Source organism: Uloborus diversus, chromosome 1 (genome assembly GCF_026930045.1).
Source record: "Uloborus diversus isolate 005 chromosome 1, Udiv.v.3.1, whole genome shotgun sequence".
NCBI classification, from domain to species: Eukaryota; Metazoa; Arthropoda; class Arachnida; order Araneae; family Uloboridae; genus Uloborus; species Uloborus diversus.
In genome coordinates, this window is record NC_072731.1 from 58,308,307 (window position 1) to 58,331,803 (window position 23,497).

A 23,497-nucleotide genomic window follows, 5' to 3' on the forward strand; every position below is an offset into this window, starting at 1 on the left:
TAGTGTAAATACTTGAAAATTTTATTTTTTGGATTAAAACTTAATTTTTATGTGGTCACTCTTGGTTTTCAATGTGGAGAACATTTTCCAAAAAAATTAGATCTTGCTGTTGACTAGGAAGAGAACTATAACTGAAGTTCTAAAATTAATATTTTGAAGTGTGAAATTTATGTTCCATATCTCCTCTTGTATTTCTTTTAGACTGATGAACTTTTTTCCTCCCACAGGTGCCTGTTAATTCATGGTTTGACGATATGTCAGACACTGAGCTACGGGATTTGATTCCCTTCTTTGAGCAGCTAAGTAAAATGGATGATGTGTATTCAGTGTTACGTAACTCAAACCATGCTGCAGGTTCGCACCCTCAGCCAAATACTGTGAACGGCTCTCATTTCATTACTCCTCCGTTACAGCATGTGAATGGACTAATGCAACCCTCTTAGCATAGCCATAAAAACTATGAAGGTGAATCATAATTAAAATTAAAAATCAAAGGGCTGATTTCTTGCCGTGGCAACTAATAATGTTGGAATAAGTGCATAGTTGTTGCTAAAATGAGCTGAAAATTATGCTTATAATTTGAAGAACTTGGAATTGTTATTCAAATTTTAATCTTTAAATTACATGACTGCATATTACATGCCTGAATGCGTTATGTTGAGTATACCATCCCAATTTTGTTGAACATTTACTTCATCTAGAATACGTCATGTCATAATCATAGAAAACTAAACCATTTTTATTGCTCCACATGATATACTTAAAGCATTTTATGTGAAAACTTTCATAAACATGTAAAATATATTCAGAATCCATTTGATTCTTGTTTGAGCATATTTATATATTACTATACGTGCCTTATTTTTTGTCACAGTTTAGTAATAGCTGTACATAATAATTTTGTCTGAGTTCTATTCAAATTTTAAAAATATATATAGTTGTGTGTAATGTGTGAGAGAGAGAGAGTTTATCTCTTTGTTTTTATTAAAGTATGTTTTGTTTGGTTTAAATATTCTATTTCTGTTGTCTTTTTTGCCTCTGATTTCTTATTTGCGACAATATTTTAAAACTTTCATTGAAATAATTTTAGCCGTTTACACTGCTTCTTGAAGGTTTTTAATTAAAATAAATGTTGATTTATATTTTATTTAAAATTTGAAAACCATTATATTTATAAAACCCATTACTTTTTATCGGCAGCTTTTTGCTAAGTTTATATTACATTCTTCTATGAGAAGATCACATTTGCTTGTTTACTGTTTTCCTTTGTAAAACATTGGAGTTTGGAAATATGAAGCTATATCTTCATGTCTGAATATTATTTTTATATATATGTACTAAAACAAATGTATTGTATATCTGCATGTTGCCATGGCAAAGAAAGGCTTTCAGCCACTTTAAGATTTGTGACAGATATTCAATATCTGTCATTTAATCATCAGCCAAGAAATCAAATAGCTTATATATTGCTGCATTCAGCCATTTCAGAACTGTTTTAATAATTGCAGTCATATGGCAGTAACACAGCAAATACTGACAATTGCTTTGAACAATGAATCATGTCCAGCTATTCATATCAACGATATAGTTTTGTTTCTTTCTTCTGTTGTTTTGCTGGAAATGTATAAATAGCAATACAGTTTATTTTACATGGAAAGACTGAAAGTTATGCTAGAAACTGATTTTCTGTGACATTTCTTTTAATATTGGAGCTTTGACACAAAATTGATAAATACAATTTCTAGAACAGGTTTTCAAAGTAGCATTTTAAAAGCAACATTTCTATTGTAAATTCAGTTGGTTTTATGAGCTATGTTCTACACATGGTTAGATGTTGTGAAACTTCTTGGTGCAAATAGAATGTGATAAATCAAGTTATGTTATATTTGTAGCTAATAGCTCTTTTAAGCAATTTGTTATTTTAATCAACTTTGTACATCCAGAACAAATTTGGTGGGGAATTCCAATTTTGTAACAGTATGTGATTGGTAATACTTCATAGTTTCATATTTATCGTAAAAGTTGTTTCATTAAATACTTGCATCATAGTTAAATTAATGCAGTAAAACCTCTCTGTTACGGACATGTATGGGGATGTTACTATTAACTTTTTGAAAGCGTGAATGTTTAGCCGAGGGACAGGAAAGGAGTTTAGTAAATTAGTTTCATAATAATAAAGTAATCTTTTTGAAAACTTATTTGAACTTGTAGAGAAGGAACTTGTATGGCAGCCAAAAGATATTTGTCCGCAATTAGATCAATCCTTCAAGTTGAGGAGAGATAAAACTTTTGGTAAAAGATGCCATTTAAGTTTGTTTCAAATAAAATTACTCATCATAGGTTTGACTGATTTCAAGTACATCATGCTTTAAATTTATTTCAACTATTTCATCTTTTTAAAAAAATATATGAACATATAAAAATGTCTTTAAAAAAATCAGTTTACTTATTTGATTATCACTTAAATTTTTAATTTTTTGTTATTTGGTGAAACTACTGTTGAGAATCCCCTTCATTACATAAGTTTTCCACATTTGTTACACTCTCAACTATTTCCTCTCGTGTCAAAGAACTTTTTGGTGTTCAACCTCCTTTCCTTCCTTCACATTATAAGTAAAATCATCACCTTAAAAGAAAGAGTCCGTTACTTTCTCGAATTTCATTACTTTTAAACATCCCTCAGTTTAATGTATTGAAAATGAGAGAAAATCCGAGATTTTTATTGGTTTCTTATTTCAAGAGAGAATCTTTTCCATTAAAATCGTGTATAGGTGTTCATTTTAACAAGAGAAACAAGTCATATTTTAAACCAGTCTAGCTATGTCTGTCTCTTCTTCAGAGAGTGCCCATTTTAACAGGAGGATTTATGGTTTACTCAAGATGGAGTAATAAAATAATTGTGCCCGTTAAAACTAAGTTTCTGCTTTGAAGGGTGTCCGTGAAGTGAGGTATCACTGTAGAATTTTTATATTTTTAAACTTCTCAAAACCAACAGACGATGATGTAGTCAATTGAAAGACAGTTCAAAAAACATAATAAATAATATTAGTTCTCCAACTGTAAGAATTAATCTGTGTTTAGAGTGCACTTTTTATTCAAAGAAGCTTTAATTTTAAAAATAATAACTTTATACTGTAAACTCACGACAATTACAAAAATGCAGCTTTTGTCACTGATTAAAACTTTTGCTACCTATTATTTTGTTAAAGAAAAATATTTATGTACCTCATTGAGTTGAACTGTATGCAATTAAAATTTTCCTGCTTTAAAAATTCAAGTTCCGCTGCATAATATTGCTTGTTTTGATTAATTTTTAGTTTTTGTTACTATGAAATAAGTTTAAATATACACGATTTAGATAAAACATCCTGTTTATCGAAAAATTTATCTGTACCTTGGAGCAAAAACAACCAATGTCAGGTTTTGATCAAACTTAGTTTGTGATAAGAAATCTGTCCACAGTATTTTTCGGTGCAACTACAGACACTGTGATGAACTCTAGAATTGGTATAGTGATTACATTTACGGAAGTCCTATAATCTTTGTTTTTCAGCAATTAATCTTTTATTTAGGGCTAAAAAAACTGATTTCATTCATAATTCAATCTAATTAAGAGGATTAAAAATTATATGCACATTCCAATCTTAACATGAGAGTATAATTTCTTGAAGGGTTCAAAATTTTGCTGGTCCTGGGTGTGAAAGTTGAAAAGAACCAGCAAAAATAAGAAACTTAAAACCACTTTTTTCAAAACTATTTTCGACATTGGTTGTTCTTACTCCACAGTACAGATATATTCACATTAGGAAACTGTATATGTATTACGTTGTGCTACAACACATTTCAATTTTGAATTTTAAAAGTAATTTCCCATTTGTTACCAGAAATCTAAACCAGTGCAGCAAATTTATGTATACATTGTTGGTTTTACTGGGTTTAATTCCTTAGCCTTTTCGAATTAACGTTTCAGTTTTAAAATTTATTGTTATTTAATGCTTCATATTAATTTTTTCTTACTGATTTCATTGTGCCTAATTACGTTGGTGCTTTTTTAAAATGCCTACTTTGGTTTAAAATTATTCACCTGTACCTCAATGTACAGAAGATTTTATATCATGCATCATAATAGACGTGCATGAAGACCATCATATCGAGTTGTTCTGCTTTGTTAGGACATGATAGTTGCTGTGTAAATTGATTGATATTATATGTACATATGTTTTTTTAACAGTATTTTCCCACTTGTCATCAATTTTCTCTTGGATTTTTTTTCTGACAAAATTAAAGAAATATATATTACTAATATTTGTGAAATCCTTTGATTGTATTAAGTGCATAGTTTATTAATTCTTAAATCTGCAATTTCACTATGTTAGAAAATATTGTTGTATTGAGTGGTGGTTTTGCTGAGGGAGAGAGGAATTCCTAAAACATACTCTTAACTGAATTTACAATTTTTTTCATTTTCTTACACATATCCTTATTATACTAATATTGTTGCTATATTTGGTTTAATTTTAATTTATGCACCAAACTTTTCAAGAATTAATGTAATAAATTGAAAAACATAAACACTGTTAGGTTAATTCCAAAGTGGGTAAATTTGCACACAAGTAGGAATGTAAAAGATACTAAAATATATACATTTTTAATGTTGTTCTTAATTCTGTTCCATCCAGATATGTATTTTTATTAATTGGTATGTCGAAATTTGCAAAGAAAAATTTGGATATTGTGTACAAAGATAGTTCCCCCCCCCCCTTTTTTTTTGAGTTTTCTTCAACATTTGCTAGACTTGTGTATCGAATGTTAAAGTAGTATATTAATACCCTAAGTAGTACTCAGTTTCATACATTCATTAACTTAAACAAATCTCTAGTAACATTCACAAATTATCATAAATAATTCCAAAATGATATGTACATTCTTACTAAAACATTTCTAAAATATATTTTTTTGAGGTTTAAAAGTAGTTTATCTTTAAAATTTCAAGGGAAGTTGATGACAATTTAGAAAATGCATTTGATATTGTTATGTATATAGATAAAGAGACTAATCTGTTACTTAGGCTTATCAGGCTTACTCTAGATTTAATAGATTATTTCTCTTGCAGTTGAGTTCATTAACACCAGCAAAAAATACTGATACATTTTTTATACTGTGTACAGTGGCCTTACAAGTTCCACACATCATTTTGTACAGACTTTTTGTGTGGACACACAAAATCACTTTATTTCCGAATGTGGTTGCTATATTTAAAATAAATGTTTCATTACACTTCCCATGCATTTCAGTGGGATAAGTTAGTGGAGTTTCCAAGTCGTGTCCTTATTGTTACACTAACTTATCTCTTATCTTTCATAGATGACAGCATGAAGTGTAAAACAAGTAATTTTCTGCCAGGAGACTTAACCAGTTTATGAATAATATTACAGTTATTGTGAACATTTTTGCAAATGATATTCATGCAAATTTCAGTACTGAACTGTCAAATAACGTTTTATATTTATTGAACCTTTTTACACAAGAACTTTTTTTAGACTTACAAAAGCAATAAATTATATGAAATGTTAATGTGTGTGTATATGTATATATTTAGGAGATATTTTCTTTAGAATTTCATGTGAAATTGTTCACTGCAGGAAATGAGTATTATTTTTTAAGAGCGTTACGTAAAATTTTAGAAATTATCAGATTTCTGAAGGCTTTGTCTTGTTTTTCTTTTATTTTTACAATTCCTTTTAGATACATCATTTAGTTGATTTTTAGCATGAAAAAAATGTGAAAAATAAAATTTATCATTAGTAATTATTTTTTAAATCAAGAGAAAAGATAATTTGCATTTCTTTATTGTTTTTGCAAGGTAGTTAAACTATTATTTAGATTGAATTATATGCTCTCTACAAATGCAATAAATCCTCAAGGGGGTAAGGCAAACTATTCATATATATATACGTGTGTGCTTGTTTGTAAGACAGAAATTGGAGAATGTCAACTTTCGCCGGTGATTCACTAGTGGTCTTTCACAGCAATGTATTTCCATAACATGTATTTACAGTCAACTCTCGATATCTCAACTTGCTGAGCTCAATTTCCCACTTATTTCGAAGTTTTTAGATGGTCCCTGACTGTTGTGAATGTTGTATAATGGTTTTTTTTTTTTTTTCATTTACTCGAAGTTCATTCTGTTTATCTTGAAATTTCCGGCAGCCATCCTTTAACATTCATTGTCCTGATTTTTATTAGGTAAATCAACCATTTACTTCACTTTCTTAGAAAATTCTTGCTGGCACTTTTACCATTTGCTCCTTAGGTGGTGTTAAGAACATTGAGGGTCTAAGTTCCAAAGTTTAATCGACAGGTCATCACTTACTTTGACGAGAGAGAACTGAAATGCACTCATTGCTATTTAATATTTTTTAGTCCTTATTGAAATTATTCCCTAGTTACTGCAAGAGATGGAGAGTCGACTGTATATACATATATGTACAGGGCTCCTAGCAAGTGGGAAAAAATATAAGAGTTTAAAAGGTAAAATATAGGAGTTGAGTAGAAAAATATATAGGAATTTCAAAAAAGTATAGGATCTAGTATGTTTGAAGCACTGTACAAAAAAAAAAAAAAAAAAAAAAAAGAGTGCCATTATCAATACAATTTTATAGTGCATGAAGTCATAGCAATGTGAAGAGAAACAGGTGCAAGAGCAAATGAATTTTCGTCCTACAGCCGCTTATATAAATCATGTTTGTTTAAGACAATTTTGATTCAGTTAAGCAAAATTTTGCTTGCACGTTTTTTTTTTTTTTTTTTTAATGTGGACTTTTACATAGAATTTAAGAGAACTTTATTAAATTTTTAGTCAAACCAGGTATCAGTAGAAGTATAATACTCACTCAAAATATCCATTTGTTGATGATTTCAAGAATTTTATCTCAAAACAGTATGAAAAAGCAATTACAAAATTCAGATTTTAACTTACGTGCTTCGAAAAATGTATCTCTTATTAATTGCTAAAACTACATAGGTAATAATTAATTTGGACACTTTTTTAATGTCATAAATCTACCCTTAGTCCTTGGTATTGGTATGTCATTGCTAACACTAATGATGAGAAAGCCGAGAGCACAGAAGTCACGTCGACTCCATGTCTCTCTGTCTCACTTGTTTTGTTGGACTTTTCCTGAGAAATCCATTACAAAAAGTGCATCACTCTGCTTTCCCTCCATTTCACTATTCACAAAAAAATAAAAAAATAAAATAATAATTTTACTTAATTCATTTAAGCGGCATGTTTGATTCAAATATTCAGCAATTTTTTAAATGTTAAAACAGGATTTTGTTTTGTTTCTGAGGAATTGATTCACTAAAGTGGTTGATTCAACTACCCGGACTATAACGGTATTATCCATAACTTACAGTTAATGTGTGTATATATATGTATACATATGTATAAAATGTGAATTTGGCCTAATCTGCTAAACGAAAGGGGGTGTTAAAAGAGCCCAAGTGGAGCATAGAACTATCCATTATCCTGTCCGATTTGTAACACCGTAATTAAGTTATGGTAGATAGAAACAAAATGAGAAAAAAAATAAATAAATTTCTGAGATTAAAACCGATTCCTAAAATTCTTGAAAAATCTACACACAAAATAAATACATATTAGAAAAAAGCAGACAAATTCCAAAAAATAACACTTTGTTCATCGAGATAGTTACATTTTTCAGCGAGCTGCAAGCTTTGAAACATTTGAAGTACTCAAAGTTGAATTGGTACCAAAATCTGTACACCGCATTTTCAAAAACAATTGTTTGAGCTACCACCATTCATTTGAATTACAAGTAAGATTATATGTGACAAAATTAAAAGCTTTCAAAATCTTTACAGCAGTACACTTAAAGTCAACAAAACATACTACTAAAATTACTAAGTAAACGCATTAAAAGAAAAGAAAAAAATCATTGAAAACAAATTTAGAGTTGCAAGTAAAATATTTTGTATATTTCATAAAAATAATTAAATAGAAGTTTAGTATATATGCCAACATTAAAGAAGTAAGAGTGCACAGAGCAGTGGAGAAAGAAGAAAAAAATGGATCAAAGGTTTTTGTATTTTTGGGTAGTATTTAACGTCCGAGGGAAAAAAGATAGGAGTTAATGAATAAATATAGGAGATGTAGGAGGACTATGAGCCCTGTAAACAATGTATCTGCATCCTGTTCTATCATTAGAACTTAATGGAACATAATAGAATTTAACAGAAATCGTGCATGAGAATGTATTTGGTGTGGTAAAATGCTTTAAACTGGGGGGAGGGTTTTCTTGCAGAATTTGAAAATTTTGTTACAAGTTGCTTGAAGCAAAGTTTTAAAGTGCAATCATAATTCTAAAATTTATTATTATTTTAGGTTTTCTACTTGCAATTAACAATATAGCCTTTTTAAAAAACTTATGCTTTTTAAATGATTTTTCTGACTTACAAATTTGAAAAATGTACACCCCAATTTGTTTTTGTGGCTTAGTTTAAATGAATGATAAATTACTCTATAATATAGACCCTATGCATATATTTATAGAGATTTTCTTTTTAATTGGAACATTATATTATAATTTAAATGCAAGTGATTTAAGCATTGCACTTTAGTAGAAGTAGATTTTTTTTTTTTTTTGAGTTTCCCTACTACTTTAGATGTGCATCTATTTTAATGCTAATTAATAAATAGCTATGCATAAGCATCAACTTAATTGCAGATACTAAAATCTCACTTCACTGATTATGATTCAAAAATGTAAATAGGTTAACGCTCAAAGAATTTCAACTGTTGCTCATAATCTTTTTATATGCTCTTCCTGTCGAGTCAAATCAAGTAGTGTCCACATCATTGAATAGATATGTTGAGTAACATAGTCGAGTCAAAATGCTATCTTTTCATCTGAATTCCATAAATGATCAACAAAAAATTTTAATTTCTACTTGGCAAATGTTTAGATCTTGTTGCAATACTTGTTGACTGTTGTTAATAATCATCAATGATGATGTTTTTGAACTGACTTAAAGAGGTGATGTAACCCTTAAGCTTCTGTTGGAGCTTCTCGCGGCCATCAGTTTTTGTGGCGCTATAGGTATTTGCATTTTTCAAAAGAAGCAGGATGTTGAAGGACAAATCAACATTGTTTGTTTAATTGTTGGAAGCTTGTTGTAATCTTAGTTTGCAAGGCAAAACTAAGATGGGTAGAAACTTCAAAAAAATAAAATAAAATAAAAATAAATAAATAAATAAATCAATATATAAAGGCAGAAATAAATATGTTTCGAACCGCATATGAAGAATAACTGCACAAGTTTAATGCTGACCCACTATCTTCAAGTAGTTATAAGGTTTGAGTATAAAAGTACATTTCTTTCTTGTTTAAAATTTCATCCTAAAAATGTTCAGTGTTTTTTTTTTTTTTTCCATTCAAATGAGGGCGTCTTAATTTTTTTTTAAATCTTCACTGGCATTATTTTTAAAACTTGTCTGTTTCAGAATTGTTCTATCAAAATTCTTTGTATGCAAAAGTATAAAACTACGTAACTTCCAATTCACTAAATTTTCTGAGAACACATAGTTAGTAATATTTTGTTTATTGTGATAAATGTCATAAGTTTTGAATAAGGTAAGGAGATGCATTCTCTCCAATTCAAGTGGTCCAAGATTCATCATATTAGGGACTTAACGTAAATGAGTTAGAAATACAGTACTCAACCTCTTATTCGCTGATGTGAACACATGCTGAATAGTATTGAAAAATACAACTGAATATCAGACAGACACCATGCTCAAGTTTCCACAATGAAATAAATGTTGCAATTGTAGCGTATTAGTTGTGCCAAGATTACATCAGTGTTTCCATGTGAACTATGTCTTCCGGAAAAAAATGTATAGATTCCTCTGTAATTTAGCCGGTGTTAAAAACATATATTTTACATAACTGGTTTGTTTCCTAGTCCTTTATTTGAATTCTTAAAAGTTGGTTGAAGTTTGTTCCCAAGTTTTTTTTTTTAAAGCTCATGCAATTCATTTTTATAATTTCAACAAACTATGACCTGATCTTACTTTTCTATGCTTTTTCTGCCTTTTAATAAAAGCTATATTTCAATTGTAAATATAGATTGCTCAGGAAGTATGGTATTATTTGTGTAAATATATTTCTTTTTTAGAAGTTTGTTTTATATAGATTATTTAAAACTTTTTTTTAATTAGCAATCACTGACTGATGCAATGTTGAAAATACTAATCAAAGTCTTCAATTAAAATGCTTGTTTAAAAAGTTAATATTTTTCCACTCAAGTCTCCTGGCAGTTAAATTGTCTCACCCAGTCAAATTGTTTTTGTTTTTAAATTGTGGTTGGTCCTGTTGAAATTACCTCTTAGTGTTGTGCTGAAGTCCAAAACTGTGCCTTTTGTTTCTACACAAGATCTAGCAGCTTCCTTTTGCTGGGGCTGTGTATTCACACAAGGACTTTTTATATCATAAATAGATTTTCTTTGAAATAAACATTCAGTTACTGAAGGGTTTTTGTCTATTACAATTAAAAATGAACAAACTTACATCTGATATGTTGTTATTCATTTTTCAATGGTGTGTGGCTCTTTTAAAAGACGTGTGCGTAGCTGCCATTATTGAAAGCTGGAAATTAGGGAGACTTTCGTGTAAAATTTTGGGAGACTTGGCAAGAATAAATTTAACCACAAAAATGTTGAGTGTAAAAAAGGATATACCTGTATAGTACGTAAAATCTGCATACCTTTTCCCCCGATTTCCAGATTCTGTTGAAGCAGGTATAAATTTAAAAAGTTCAGAGGAAAAATTGAGAACATTTTACTGCATTTTTTTGTAAATAAAATTCAAAATAATTTGAATTCTGAAATTTTGAATTCAAATTATGTTTTTCGCAAAAACTGAGACAGGACCCTACTCATTGGAGTTATTGTTTCTAGAAACAGCTCCTGTCCCCCCCCCCCCCTCCTGGGGCTTGTGTGTGTGTAGGACATGGACGCCTCCGACCAGGAGAAGCGGATAGCTCAGGACCGGAGCAGCCGCGCTGCGCCGCCTGCAGAGGAGGGTGAGCGATGGTGTTGCAGAGGCTTCTGGTCCAAGCTAAAAAAGGCACGGAACATCAAAAACGGTCAAATGAGAACAATAAGCAATCGTGATTGCTCAAAAAATAGGAGCATGAAATAAAAATGATCGGACAAAAACAATTTTCATATTTGTGCATGAAAAAGTTTTGTTTTGGTGATCATTTTACTGCAGGGATTTTTTCAGATTCTAATCACTAAAAATTCCCCTTTTGGGAGGATTTTTTTTTTTAAATGACATTTTAGAAAATATTGAAGAAATATATACAGTAGACCCTTATTTTCCGCTAATTTGATTATACATGGGTTTAAGATTTGGCATCTTCATTTTATTTTCTGCGGATAAGTTTTGATTTTACACGGTCTGTTTGCAGCATTGCAAACAGATAAAATCCTCCCCTATTTCAAACTCCTGAGATTGCAAATAACACGTAATAAACTGCATTTAGGCGTGCTAATAAGCAAGCTTAGGCTACTGGAGACATTACTCTGTCACCTCTTCCCAGAATTCAAGTAATTAAACTCACACAGTTCAGAGCCCGTTCGAAGTAGAGCTTTTAAAGTGACAAAGTAGAACAAAACCAATGAGAATACCAACATTGATGACACACAGCCAAAAGCTTTCACACTGAAAATTTTTAGCCCCATCTCACAAGGAACTGGAGAAAAATAATGACCACGGCCAGCTCTAGTAGTTCTGCCGCCCCCTCCCCCCTCAATTGAATAACAATATATTTAAAAAATAAAAATAATAGTAAACTACTTAAAATTAAAGTGAGTTTCTAGGAAAATTTCGAACTGAGTTTTGCATATCCAAGCACTGGTACACTCTTTAAATTGTCTTTTTGAACCTTAAAGTAGTTCAATTTATGGCACTGAAACAAATATTAATATTTTCATAAGACTTTTAAATCATGCAATTTGCCACCTCCTAAATTAAATTGAATTTCTGTTGAAACTACAAAATATGTTTTGCATATCCATGCACTCTTATTTTTTATTTATTTTTTTGAAACTGAAGCAGTGAATCTTATCGCACTAAAACAGACATTCATACTTTATAAAAAAAAAAATTCAATTTCGAAATTTTGCCGCCCTAGGCGGCCGCCTACCCAACTAGCCGGGCCTGTTAATGACTATTAGAAGAATTTCATAACTAGCTTTTTTTATCAACACTAAATTAATTCATGTTTTCTTTATGCATGTTGTACATATGTATGGGAATAAGAACACATTAAATGTTTCACATATATATATATCTATCAACTAGAATGAATTTTTTTTTTTTCATCTATAGAACCTAATTCTTATTTAAAACTACTCTTAAGTGTTAATTTATGCGCTTTTGATTCACGTGGAATTTCCGTTGAAGGTAATTCCATCATTAAACAAGGGTCTACTGCACTTCATTTGAGTTACAGGGGAAGGCATCAATATTCATGAGTCCCCCAAACGAATCTGGATAGTTGGTAGCTATGCTAGTGCAACAGATGAAAGTTTTGCTGGAATAAGCAAGAGTCCAAAACTTTTAGATCACAAACTTTTAGTACACATTTTAATCCAAACTAGACTTTGAAGTCAAACAAAGGTGGTTCAGAAGTTTTTATATCTAGAAATGGAATGAATTTGAGTTCTTAATTTAATACAATAGTAATTAAAATACGTGGGATCAAGGTTCAAGTCACATTTTGTGACTTCAAATGATGTTTAATTTTATGGAAAATGTTACATCATTATGATTTAACTTTTGAACCCACGATGGTACTGCATTCCTCCTGCTGCAGTTTGACCTTAGAAGACTGTTGAGACATTAACACAATTTGCAATAGTTAGTTGGAATTTAAAATAGTTTAGGAATTTTTTTTTTAAAAATTATATTGAAATCCTTGGACCAAAGAGTCAGCAATGTTTCTAGGCCTGATTTCCAAGAAGGAAATACACAAGTTCATATTTTGTAGCTGCTCATGTTAAAAATGTTAATTTGATAGAATATCAATACATTTTCAAGTTCATTAGCTTTATGTTGCAGTTTTCAACAAAAATTCACTAGGGATGATAGATGAAATGCAGTTACCTGTGAAAAATAAAATGCTTTAATTTACAAATTTTAATGTCGTGATGGAAATTAATCAATAGTGTTAACATTTACCTTGGTGGTAGCATAGTGTGACCCGTACACTTTGAGCCATGACCTTGACAATGTACTTCTTTTTAATGTAATTACCGCTGAGTTGTTTGGTTACTTTTGTAATAGTTTTTGCAAAATTTTTCCAATTCACTCCAATAACTCGTCCCTTTTCACTACTCCCTCAAAAGAAGTAAAAATTGTCCAAGGTCATAGCTCAACTAATCAAAGCCACACTTGCAAATGCAGGTGTCAGACAGATTTATAGCAGGAAAATCAAGTCTCATTGCAGGAAAAAAAAAAAAAAAAAAAACCACCTGAAACACTATTATTTTTTTCATAGGAAATAATTGAAGCTAGTTGCTCAAATACGTTAACTTGAATTAATTTGTAAAAAAATTTCGGGGTTTTGTTAAAGTTATCTATTTTTAGGTTCAGTATTCTTTATTAAGCCTTTTTATCCATTCGCTCACTTATTTTGCATTGCAAAAAGGATTCCTTATAACCCCCAAACACGTGTATGCAGTAAGCAGCAATTTAGAGCAATTAAACGTTACTTATTTTACCTCTCCAGCACAAAATGTATTTTTTCAACTTTAAGTAATCTAATTTTTTATGTGAATTTGGATGTTTTCTGCTTGTTACATGCCAAAATATAGGTATGTTAGCTATAATTCTATATGATTTTCTCCCCGAGTCGGGGTAAATCTCGATACTGATGCTATTATCCATCTTTTTTCAAGTGTTTTTGTCGGGTTTCAACGAATAAAACACAAAAATAAAAAGAATTTGCTGCCTGGGGGCCGGATACCTTGTCCCCCCCCCAGATTCAGCACTGGACATTGGAGATTGAAGATCATTCATCACAATAGCCAATCTAGGACATACACATAAGGATTAACAGTTTGTAGTACACAAAGAATAAAAAAAGTAAAAGTTAGTAAATTTTATTCATGACAGTATGTAAGAAATATCAACAAACCAACAGACATAAATAAACTTTCATAAATATCCAGCAACATATGTTATATATAAACCTACATTTGAACCATAACCAATGTATATGCTCCAACTTTCTACAAAAAGTTTTAAAAAATATTTTCCACTACTCCCAGGGAATATTGCAATGAACCTTTGTAACAAGGAAAATATAAAACTATTAACTGTTATATTTTAGCCAAGCCTAACAATTCCAAGCTTAGCATGCTTCTTCGAAGCAATTTCATTCATATACAGTATAACCCAGATTTAACTAATATCAAGGGACTGTGAAAAGTTACTGTTAAATCAAGGATATCGTTAAATCTAGAAACGCGATTTCTAGATTTAACGCGTTTCTAGTTAAAACGCGTTAAATCTAGAAACGCGTCTATTGCACGTAGAAATTCAATGCAAGCAAATCGGGACCAGTGAAATTTATCATTAAATTGAGGAAATCGTTAAATGGAAATTATACTGCACTACAGTTTCATGTGATTGAAAAGTAATGAATCACGAAAAGTAAAAAATCACGAGGAGCAATACTCTTAAGCAAGTCTTGGTGGTAACAGTAATGCCTGATGAATACAGAAAATCCCATACCCACTGCCCATGTGGTAGTAATAAGTAACATTGTAGTTGACAGATCCCCCCTCCCCCTTTAAGCAAGTAAAATTTTTAATAATTTCATTATTTGCTTAATAAATTTACTTAAATCAGAATTTTTTAATGCTAACCTTAATCATTTTTAATAGTATTAAACAATTCAAGACTTTTCCATCTGCATATTAGCAAATGTAAATGTATGTGAAAACTTTTCTACAAGAATAAAAGAATATTTCATAGTCAATTAATGAATCTGATAACTTTATATTAAATTTTGATTAAGTACTAAGTCTTAAAAAACATTGTTTTGCTAGAAAATTACATAGGATGGTTTCTAGCAAACACTTGATGATTTATAGTTGTCATTTATGATTCCTATCTATTCTTTGACCGTTTTATACCCTCAAATAGCCCCTTTCAATGGCAATATTTTACCTTAGGAAACATAAAACTGTTAAATATATAACTCTTAAAGAATTAAAAGATTGTCTTTAGAAATTACAAATAAGTTGAAACCTAATTTTTTGAACATTATATTGAAATTAACAGTTCAGTTTAGACGTTCTAAAGGACGTAAAATTAACACTGCATCAATGGAATAGCTAACGGGACTTCATGCACCGGTCACTATAATGAAAAGTTGTTTTAAAGAGCATTGACTACAAGGATCCTATTTTTGTGATTTTTCTTCTTTTTTTTTGTGTGAAATCAAATCTTTTTATGAAATTTCAAAATATCAACCAAAAGTTATCCATCATATGCATTAGATTTCTGGTTTGTGTACCCATTTATTAAAAAATGAGTTCATGAAAAGTTTCATTTGATCAATCAAAACTTTGTGAAGGGTCATTTTGGTTAATCAGAATTTTGTGAAGGGTTCTTAAAAGGACATACATTTCCTCTGGCCAGACCCGTGGACTAATATTCCTTTTAGGCGAATTCTATTAGCAACTAGTATCTTCTTAAATGACCAATTTCAGGCAGAGAAAGAAACAGTAAGGTTCCAAACTTGAACTTTTCAGGGGAGGGGGGATGCTCAACCTAGTGAATGATATTCCAAATGATAAAATAGGAGCACGCACATTTTCCTGCATGAAATGAGTCATTACGGCAGGGATGCAAGTGGACACAAGTAAATTTTCTGAAGACTGAAAAATTCGGAAACTATGAGAAATCTTGACCCCCCCCCCCCCCTGTAAAAACTCTTCTAATATGCATGCAAAAATCATTGAAATCATGGAAAAAAAATTTAAAATTTTAAAAATAGTTTTTCAATTTTAGAATGTGTTGCCAGCCCAAAATTTTGGGATGTTTCTGAAATTTTGGCTCATTAACAGGCATTAGGCTTAAGCACCACTAAAAAGGTAACCAAAACAAAATATTTAAAAAAAAAATGGTAATATTGCACAACAGTATAGTGCCTAGAAAGAATAGTGTGCCGATCGGCGCTTTTTCCCCTTCGATTCTTGAAGACAAAATGTATGAAAACCGCTAGAGGGCAGTGCGGTCGAGGTGTACGTTCAATTTCGCGGTGTTTACATTAGTAGACGCGGGATTTTGTTACAATTTAGTTTCGCGTTTCTCTTTTTTACCTTTATTTCGTGAATATTTCATGAAACAGCGTTTAAGCTTTTAATGGAGGCATCAAAGTTTAATATTAGAAGAAGTAAAGCTTCATCTTGTTTCGTACCAGGGTGCAAAAGTGGATACAAAACATGCAAAGAAAAAGTTTCGCTTTTTAAAGCTCCAGCAGATGAAGAAAAATTAAAGAAATGGAACTCGTTAATTCCCAGGTTAGATAAAATTTTTGATAAATATTGCTCAATTTGTGCTCTGCATTTCGAAAAACATTTTATTGAAACGCATAATGGGCATATTATAAATGGTGAGGAAGTTTTGATTCCCCGGGGAAAACTTTTTTTTAAAAGACGAGGCAATTACGACAATTTTCCCAAATCTGCCAACATACTTTACTAAAAAAATACCAAAGCAAAGGGCCATCAGGAATTATGCAGTTAAGAAAAATGTTCCCTGTTTGAAAAAAATAAAACTTGATCTTTCCGCAGATAAAACTGAAATAACCACGTATAAATCTATTATAGATGAAATTGTTCATATTAATTTGCCTAACGAATATTGGGTTTGTATGAAATTTAAAAAATCTCCAAATATTGTAGTTTTTGTATACAATGAAAATTATGTGGAAAATAATATTGACGATAAAAAGATCATTATTGAAGTAGAAGAAAATTTACAAATCAATGCTACTATTTTGGTCAAAGGTGTAAAAGTAGATTATCCTGTTCTTCGACTCAGACTGAGAAGCCCTGATAATTTTAATTAGCTTCAAGAATTTAGAAGCAGTTTTATTTTGTAACTAGCGGTATCCGCACGACTTTGTCCGAAGGAGAAAATTAAAAGGTCATTTGATTAGCCTGTATATTTACAAATACAGTAAAACCTGTAAAGTTGACCACCCTTGTAAGTTGACCACCTGTCTATGTTGACCGTTTTTGTCAGGAACGGAATTAGTCCTATCTCATATAATGAAGGAAAACCTCTGTAACTCGACCACCTCTCTATCTTGACCACCTGTCTATCTTGACCACTAATGTTCGCCAAATTTGTTTTGGAGTATTGTAAAACACCCTTCGTAAGTTGACCACTTGTTTTTTTTTTTTTTTTAACTTTCTTCAGCAAATTATTTTATTTTATTATTTATTTTGGGACCCTTACGTATTTAATGAATGGGCCCTTATAGTCTACTATTTTCATTGAAGTTAGGTAGTTTTATAATAAGGTAATAAGGTAATTTTATATGCTTCAAAAAATAAACGAACACCCATGTTACAATTAGCACTTATTACAGAATTTGTCTTTTGCGCAGAAATAAGTTTAATCCGAAAAACGGGGTTTTTAAACTGCGAAATCAGCATGCAATCGCTGATTTAAAACGAGTCTGATTGAGGAGCATAACGTACTACTCGAGTGCAGCGCCACCTGGATTTTCCTCAGATCTGACCTCACTTTTTCCCCGCCGATCGGCACACTACTCTTTCTAGGCACTATAACAACAGTCTCCAAATTTTCCTAATGATGAGGCAACACTTGTTGAATGATGTATTTTTTTGGGAAGTTACAGTGACCTCCTACCAGGGTTTCCCTAGGAAGAATCTCTATGAAGAGAGGTCCTCAGAGAAATTTTTAAGTGCTTTGCGCAGAAAATCAGTAAATAAGCACCACCACAACATAAAAATGAAGCATATCTAAGGCAGTGAGAAGCAAAGGGATGTAAGTGACAAAATTAACAATTTGGAGAAAAACAGCACACATGGTAGGTGAACCTCTCCTCTGTCTGGGGGCAAGAGATGGTACTAGTAGCCCTGATAGTTGCTGCTATACAGCATGATTTAGAAAAAAAATCTGATGAAAGCTTGACTGGGATGTTATCTTTAAACACGTTTTACTCAAAACTTGAATATGTCCACTTACATCCCTTTGCTTCTCACTGCCTCATATAATATCTATCTACAATCATTGCACTTTCATAAGAATTTAATAATTTATAATTATAACCTTATTGAAGGTTTAAAAAAACAATCCTTTCCCAAAGATGCATAACATAAAAATACATTTACGCAAAACATTTCAGTTTAAAATATTGCAAACATTTTTATTAAAGATAAAAATAATATAGTAAAATTTAGACGACTTCAATGTAAAATATTTCAAACAAGAAACATTGTATTGAGTAAATGGTTACATACAGTTTACACATAAAATAAGTTTTTTTTTCTCTAGGATTGCCAGATGTTCAGTATTTGTGTGAATTATTTCCTAATTTTTTTTCAATAACATAAGGTAAACTTAATTTTGTTTTTGATTTCATTTAAAAAAAAAACTTCTCAGCTAAGAAACCAGTTTCAAGTGGGCTCAAATTTCGTCTCTGCATATCAAGTTTACTTTTAATGTGTAGAAAACATTAGGATAATGTTTTCCACACAGAAAAGATAAAAGAAATGGAATTTTAACCCAGTCAGTTTAGCTCAAGGTTCGTTTTTAGATATTGCTTACAGTTGTTATTGCATCATGCTCATACGTCAAGTTCCTGTGGCACCATATCATTCAAACAGCTTGTGTTTTGCTATGTTGTGGGCAGTTTTTTAACCTGGTACACATTCTATTTGAACAGAAGCTCAGTGATAAGTCTTGTTTTTTCAATTGTAAATACATTATCTTTTAATGCCGATCTTTTCAACCTTTACAGTCCACTCTAATTTTAACTAAGAAACCAGCTGTAAAATGGTGTTTATAGAAAGTAAGAGCTTCTTAAAGCTGAGCAAACTTCCATGTATGTTGAAGTTTGATGATTAAAAACTATTTATTACATTTTATAAAATCTAATATCAAAATTATATAACTTTTGTGTTTAAAAAGATAACTAAATATTTAAAAAAATTAAAAAACAAATAAAATAACCATCATCCTCTCCCCTATTGCTCACTTATTTTCATGAAGCATCTTGCAATCTTCAAACGGAAAATAAATAGGTTTGATTGGATCAGAAAATTCAAAAAATTCAACAATATACATTTTTATATAAATTCAAATGGCCATTCAAAGATGCCTATAGAATATTTTGATTTTGAACTAGTATGGCTAATCATGCTATCCTTTTGCCACATTTTTAAACTTTTAATAGTTAAACAATTTTGAAATCACAGTTCATATCATTTTAAAACTCTACAAATTGCATTACGTAAAAATTATTTGATATTGAATCTCAGTCATCTTTCTGGAGCTAAATATATACAGGGTCAGGATACTTCTGACGGAACTTGTTGCAGGTCAGTAAACGATGTTGATAGATATGCTGGAAAGATGGGAATCTCAATTGATAAAATTTTTTTTAATTTTAAACCTACGGGAAAACAAAATGTAGAGACATTAGATGAGGAATCTGACGAAGAAGCGGACTACTTGTGTTGTTTTGTGGAAGTACCTCAAACCTACGAAGAAATTAAAAACTCAAAATTTCGTGATAAATGGGAAAATTTCACGCATGAAGTAGAAGCGGTTGAAAATTGTAATGTGTGGCAGATTGTTCCTAAACCTCAGAATTGTAAAATGATAACTGATGGTACTGTAAATAAATTTTGTTCAAGGTTAGTTGCACACGGCCATAAACAAAAACCTAATATTGATTTTTCTTCTACGTTTTTGCTGGTCATAGACTATGTACTGGTTAAATTATTTTTTGTTCTATTGATAATTATTGGACAGTGGAAACATTGGCATTTTGATATAAAAAAATGCATATTTGTAGTTTTTTAAAAGAGAATATCTATATGGAATTTACAAAAGTTTTATGTTTTACCAAAGCATATCAATCCTACTAATAACGTTTTAAAACTCAATAAATCATTATACGGTTTAAAACAATCGGGTAGAAATTGGTATTATCATTTATCTGAAAGTATTGTAAAACTTGGATTTTCGAAATCTAATTATTGTCCTTGTTTATTTTGACTTGAAAATGAATGTATTATTTTACCGTTTATAGATGATTTGGCTATTTTTTGCAGGGATGATAAAATTTTAAATGATATTTTTGCATCCTTAAGTAAAAATATGAAATCATTAATTTAGGCCCAATTAAAAATTTTTCAGGTGTTCAATATGAGAATGTCAACGATAATATTTATATGCATCAGCATTCTTATATAAATAAATTGCTACAAAAATTTCCAGTGGATATGAAAATTCCTGTAAAAACGCCTATGGATGTGAGACAAGTTTGTATTCAATCTGGTGAAGGTGGTAATCTAAATTTTCCTTTTAAAGAGTTATGTAGTTTACTTTTTCTCGCGAACAGAACGAGAGCAGATACATTATTTTATATTATTTATATTGCACAATTCTCTTCCCCAATCCAAATGTACATCATTGGAATTTACATTTGAGAGTGTTGAAATATGTTGCTTGTACAAAAGATTATGCTATAAACGTATCTCTTTATAATTCTTCAAATTTTGTCATGAGTTCGGATGCATCTTGGGCGACAGATTCTAGGAGATCAATTAGTGGTTTTATTTGGTCAATTGTTAATGTATTTCTAGGATGGAGATCTTGTGTTCAGAAAACCATAATTAAAATCAGCATGGAATCGGAATTCATTGCTTGAGATACTGCTGCAACTGAGGCCCATTGGCTAGCTAATATTGTGAATGAATGTGATTTATGGTTTTCAAAAATTTTTCCTTTAATTTTTTGTGACAACCAATCTGCTATTTTCTTTTTAAACAATATGAATATTGATAACAGACTGAAACATATAGATGTAAACATTTTTATGCACGCAAGTTAACTGAGAAAGATTTAATTATATTGTAAAATATGTATTGTTTCTAGTTTAGCAAGTGGTGCTTTTGCCCAATGTTACTCTATATTGCATGTACTGGAGCTTAAACACTCTTTTAGTTCATAGTTTAATTTTTGGTCTTTTGTCCATAATTAATGAATCCTCCATGGCTGATGAGCTCTGGATTCATACTCTATCTTTTCCTATTTAATAGCTGTTTGCAATTTTCCTTTTTATCATTATTAATTTTATATAATTTGTTTAATATTTGAAATTTTTTTTGCTTAGTTTTATATTTACTTGGCTTTTTAGTTTTGCTGCGTTGCGCATCTATGGGCTTTTGGTGTGGTCTTTTCAATATTTTTCACTTTTATTATTATTATTACGTACCAAAGTGAATATAGCTGATTTGTTCACAAAAGCTTTGTTGAAAAATGGACTGAAGGAGTTTATTAAGCTTATTTTCAATAATATTGCGAAAGGGGGGGGGGGAGATTGTGAAGTGAAGTAATTCGCAATCACCTGGCTTACGTGAACTATAAATACACGTGCATCAGGTTTTTTTTTCTTGGGTTGTTTTTGTTCAGTTATTATTCGAGTATGAATAAACTATATTCTCAAATATTAATGGCTTCACTGCGTCATGAAATACTTTGCTCACAGATAGCAAACCAAACTTGCCAAACAAAATGTTCGTTGTAGCAGTGATTTTGTATTAAGAGAGTTCAACTGTATCTTGCCATATTTTGCCTGGTTGTAACTATCAAACTCACTTATTATATAACTTTTGAATAAAATGATACTACCATGATAAGCACAAAAGTCATATATGCTCTTCTTGTCTAGATTGGGTTGTTCTCATGTGTGAACGAGAAATATGAAGAAAAAAATTCTGAAAAAGTGGAACCTGAATCCAGTATATGCAGGCATAAAACTTTTAAAAATAAAGCAGTTTCTCCTTTTGGGCTCAGCTATTGATGTGTCTTTTGTGCTTGTCATAGCAGAACAATACAAATATAGTTTTAAGCCTGTAGTGGCTATAGGATTTGGGGAAGAAGTTAAAATATTAAGGGGAATTTTTTCTCCAGCATTAATGTTCACGTCTTGCTATAGCATGACATTAAATTTCTCTAATTTTTTAGAACTTAAGCCACAGTTTTGGTGCCTTGGGATCATGACTTAATCTTGCTCTGGTAATAGGTGTAAGGTTGATTGGTGCAGGTAATGGATTTTACTCTGAATAAGCTTCAGCGATGTACATGGAGGTGTTCTAACAATTTATCTTTCCTATAAAACCTTTTCGAACAAAACTCGCATTTAAAGTGTTTTTCTCCAGTATGCAAATGTCTATGCCTTTGCAAAGTTGCTTTTTGTGTGAAATTCTTACCACAGACGTCACATGCAAACGGTTTTTCTCCAGTATGCACTCTTAAGTGCGTGAGAAGGCTACTTTTCGAGCTGCACCATCTGCCACAGATCTGACATACAACCTGCTTATCAGATGGGTTGGCTTCAGCCACACTTGTATCACAGCCTTTATGATTTGATGCTAGTTTCATTGTCATGGGTCTGGAGATTTTCGAAGCAGTGAGAGTAAGCAGCTGGGTCAAAAGTTCATCTAAAACATTAAAAGAAAAAAAATGAAATCAGGAAAATAGAATAATAAAAGACAGTCAACAAACTATGAGACACAGAACAAGAGGGTTGGGAAAAAGAGGACATTAATTGCTTGATTATGTTATAATATTGAATTCATGAAATAAATAAACTATGTACATAAATATGAAGACAGTTTAAACATGTTCACAGAAGGGGCAGTTACTGACAACTATCAAAAGACGAATTAGTCAACGAAGTGGGTTCACACTAGGATGTGGGATTGTCTGATTTTTGTAACCTTTTTCAAAATCCCACTCAATAAAAATCCATTTGTAGGCATGTTCCACTAAAGTTGAACTTAACATTTTGTTCGAGGCAAAAAATCCCACCTTGGATATTTCTCCAGTGTGAACTTAGTGTATATAGAAAAATAATAACAAATTAGTACTGCTGTACCTCTTTAAAAAGTGGCTGTACTTCAAGTTCATTTAAAGGACAAGATGCATAGTGAAATTTTGGATTTTTTATCAACCTCATTTCTAATTTCAATACTAGTTATATGATTACAAATCAGCTTTTTTTTTTTGTAATTACAACTTTTACTTCTTCCCACCTCAAACTCTTTGTTTAAATTTCAATGAAATATTTTATTATTATTAATTGTTTTAATTATTTTGCTATTTATTATAAGTGCATTGAATTTTAA

General features: G+C 30.8%; 1 protein-coding gene across 2 annotated transcripts in view; it reads left to right on the forward strand.

Moving 5' to 3' along the window:
* The window catches only part of LOC129229876 (carboxy-terminal domain RNA polymerase II polypeptide A small phosphatase 1-like), a 106,645-nt gene extending 96,092 nt beyond the window's left edge, over positions 1-10,553 (forward strand). The window contains exon 8 of one of the 2 annotated variants that reach the window (XM_054864257.1): positions 228-10,553. In XM_054864257.1, coding sequence (XP_054720232.1) covers positions 228-443 — 216 coding nt within the window. In that variant the 3' untranslated portion in view covers positions 444-10,553. The remainder of the gene's footprint in view (positions 1-227) is intronic. The other variant, XM_054864265.1, reaches the window with a different exon arrangement.
* Positions 10,554-23,497: the final 12,944 nt, after the last annotated feature.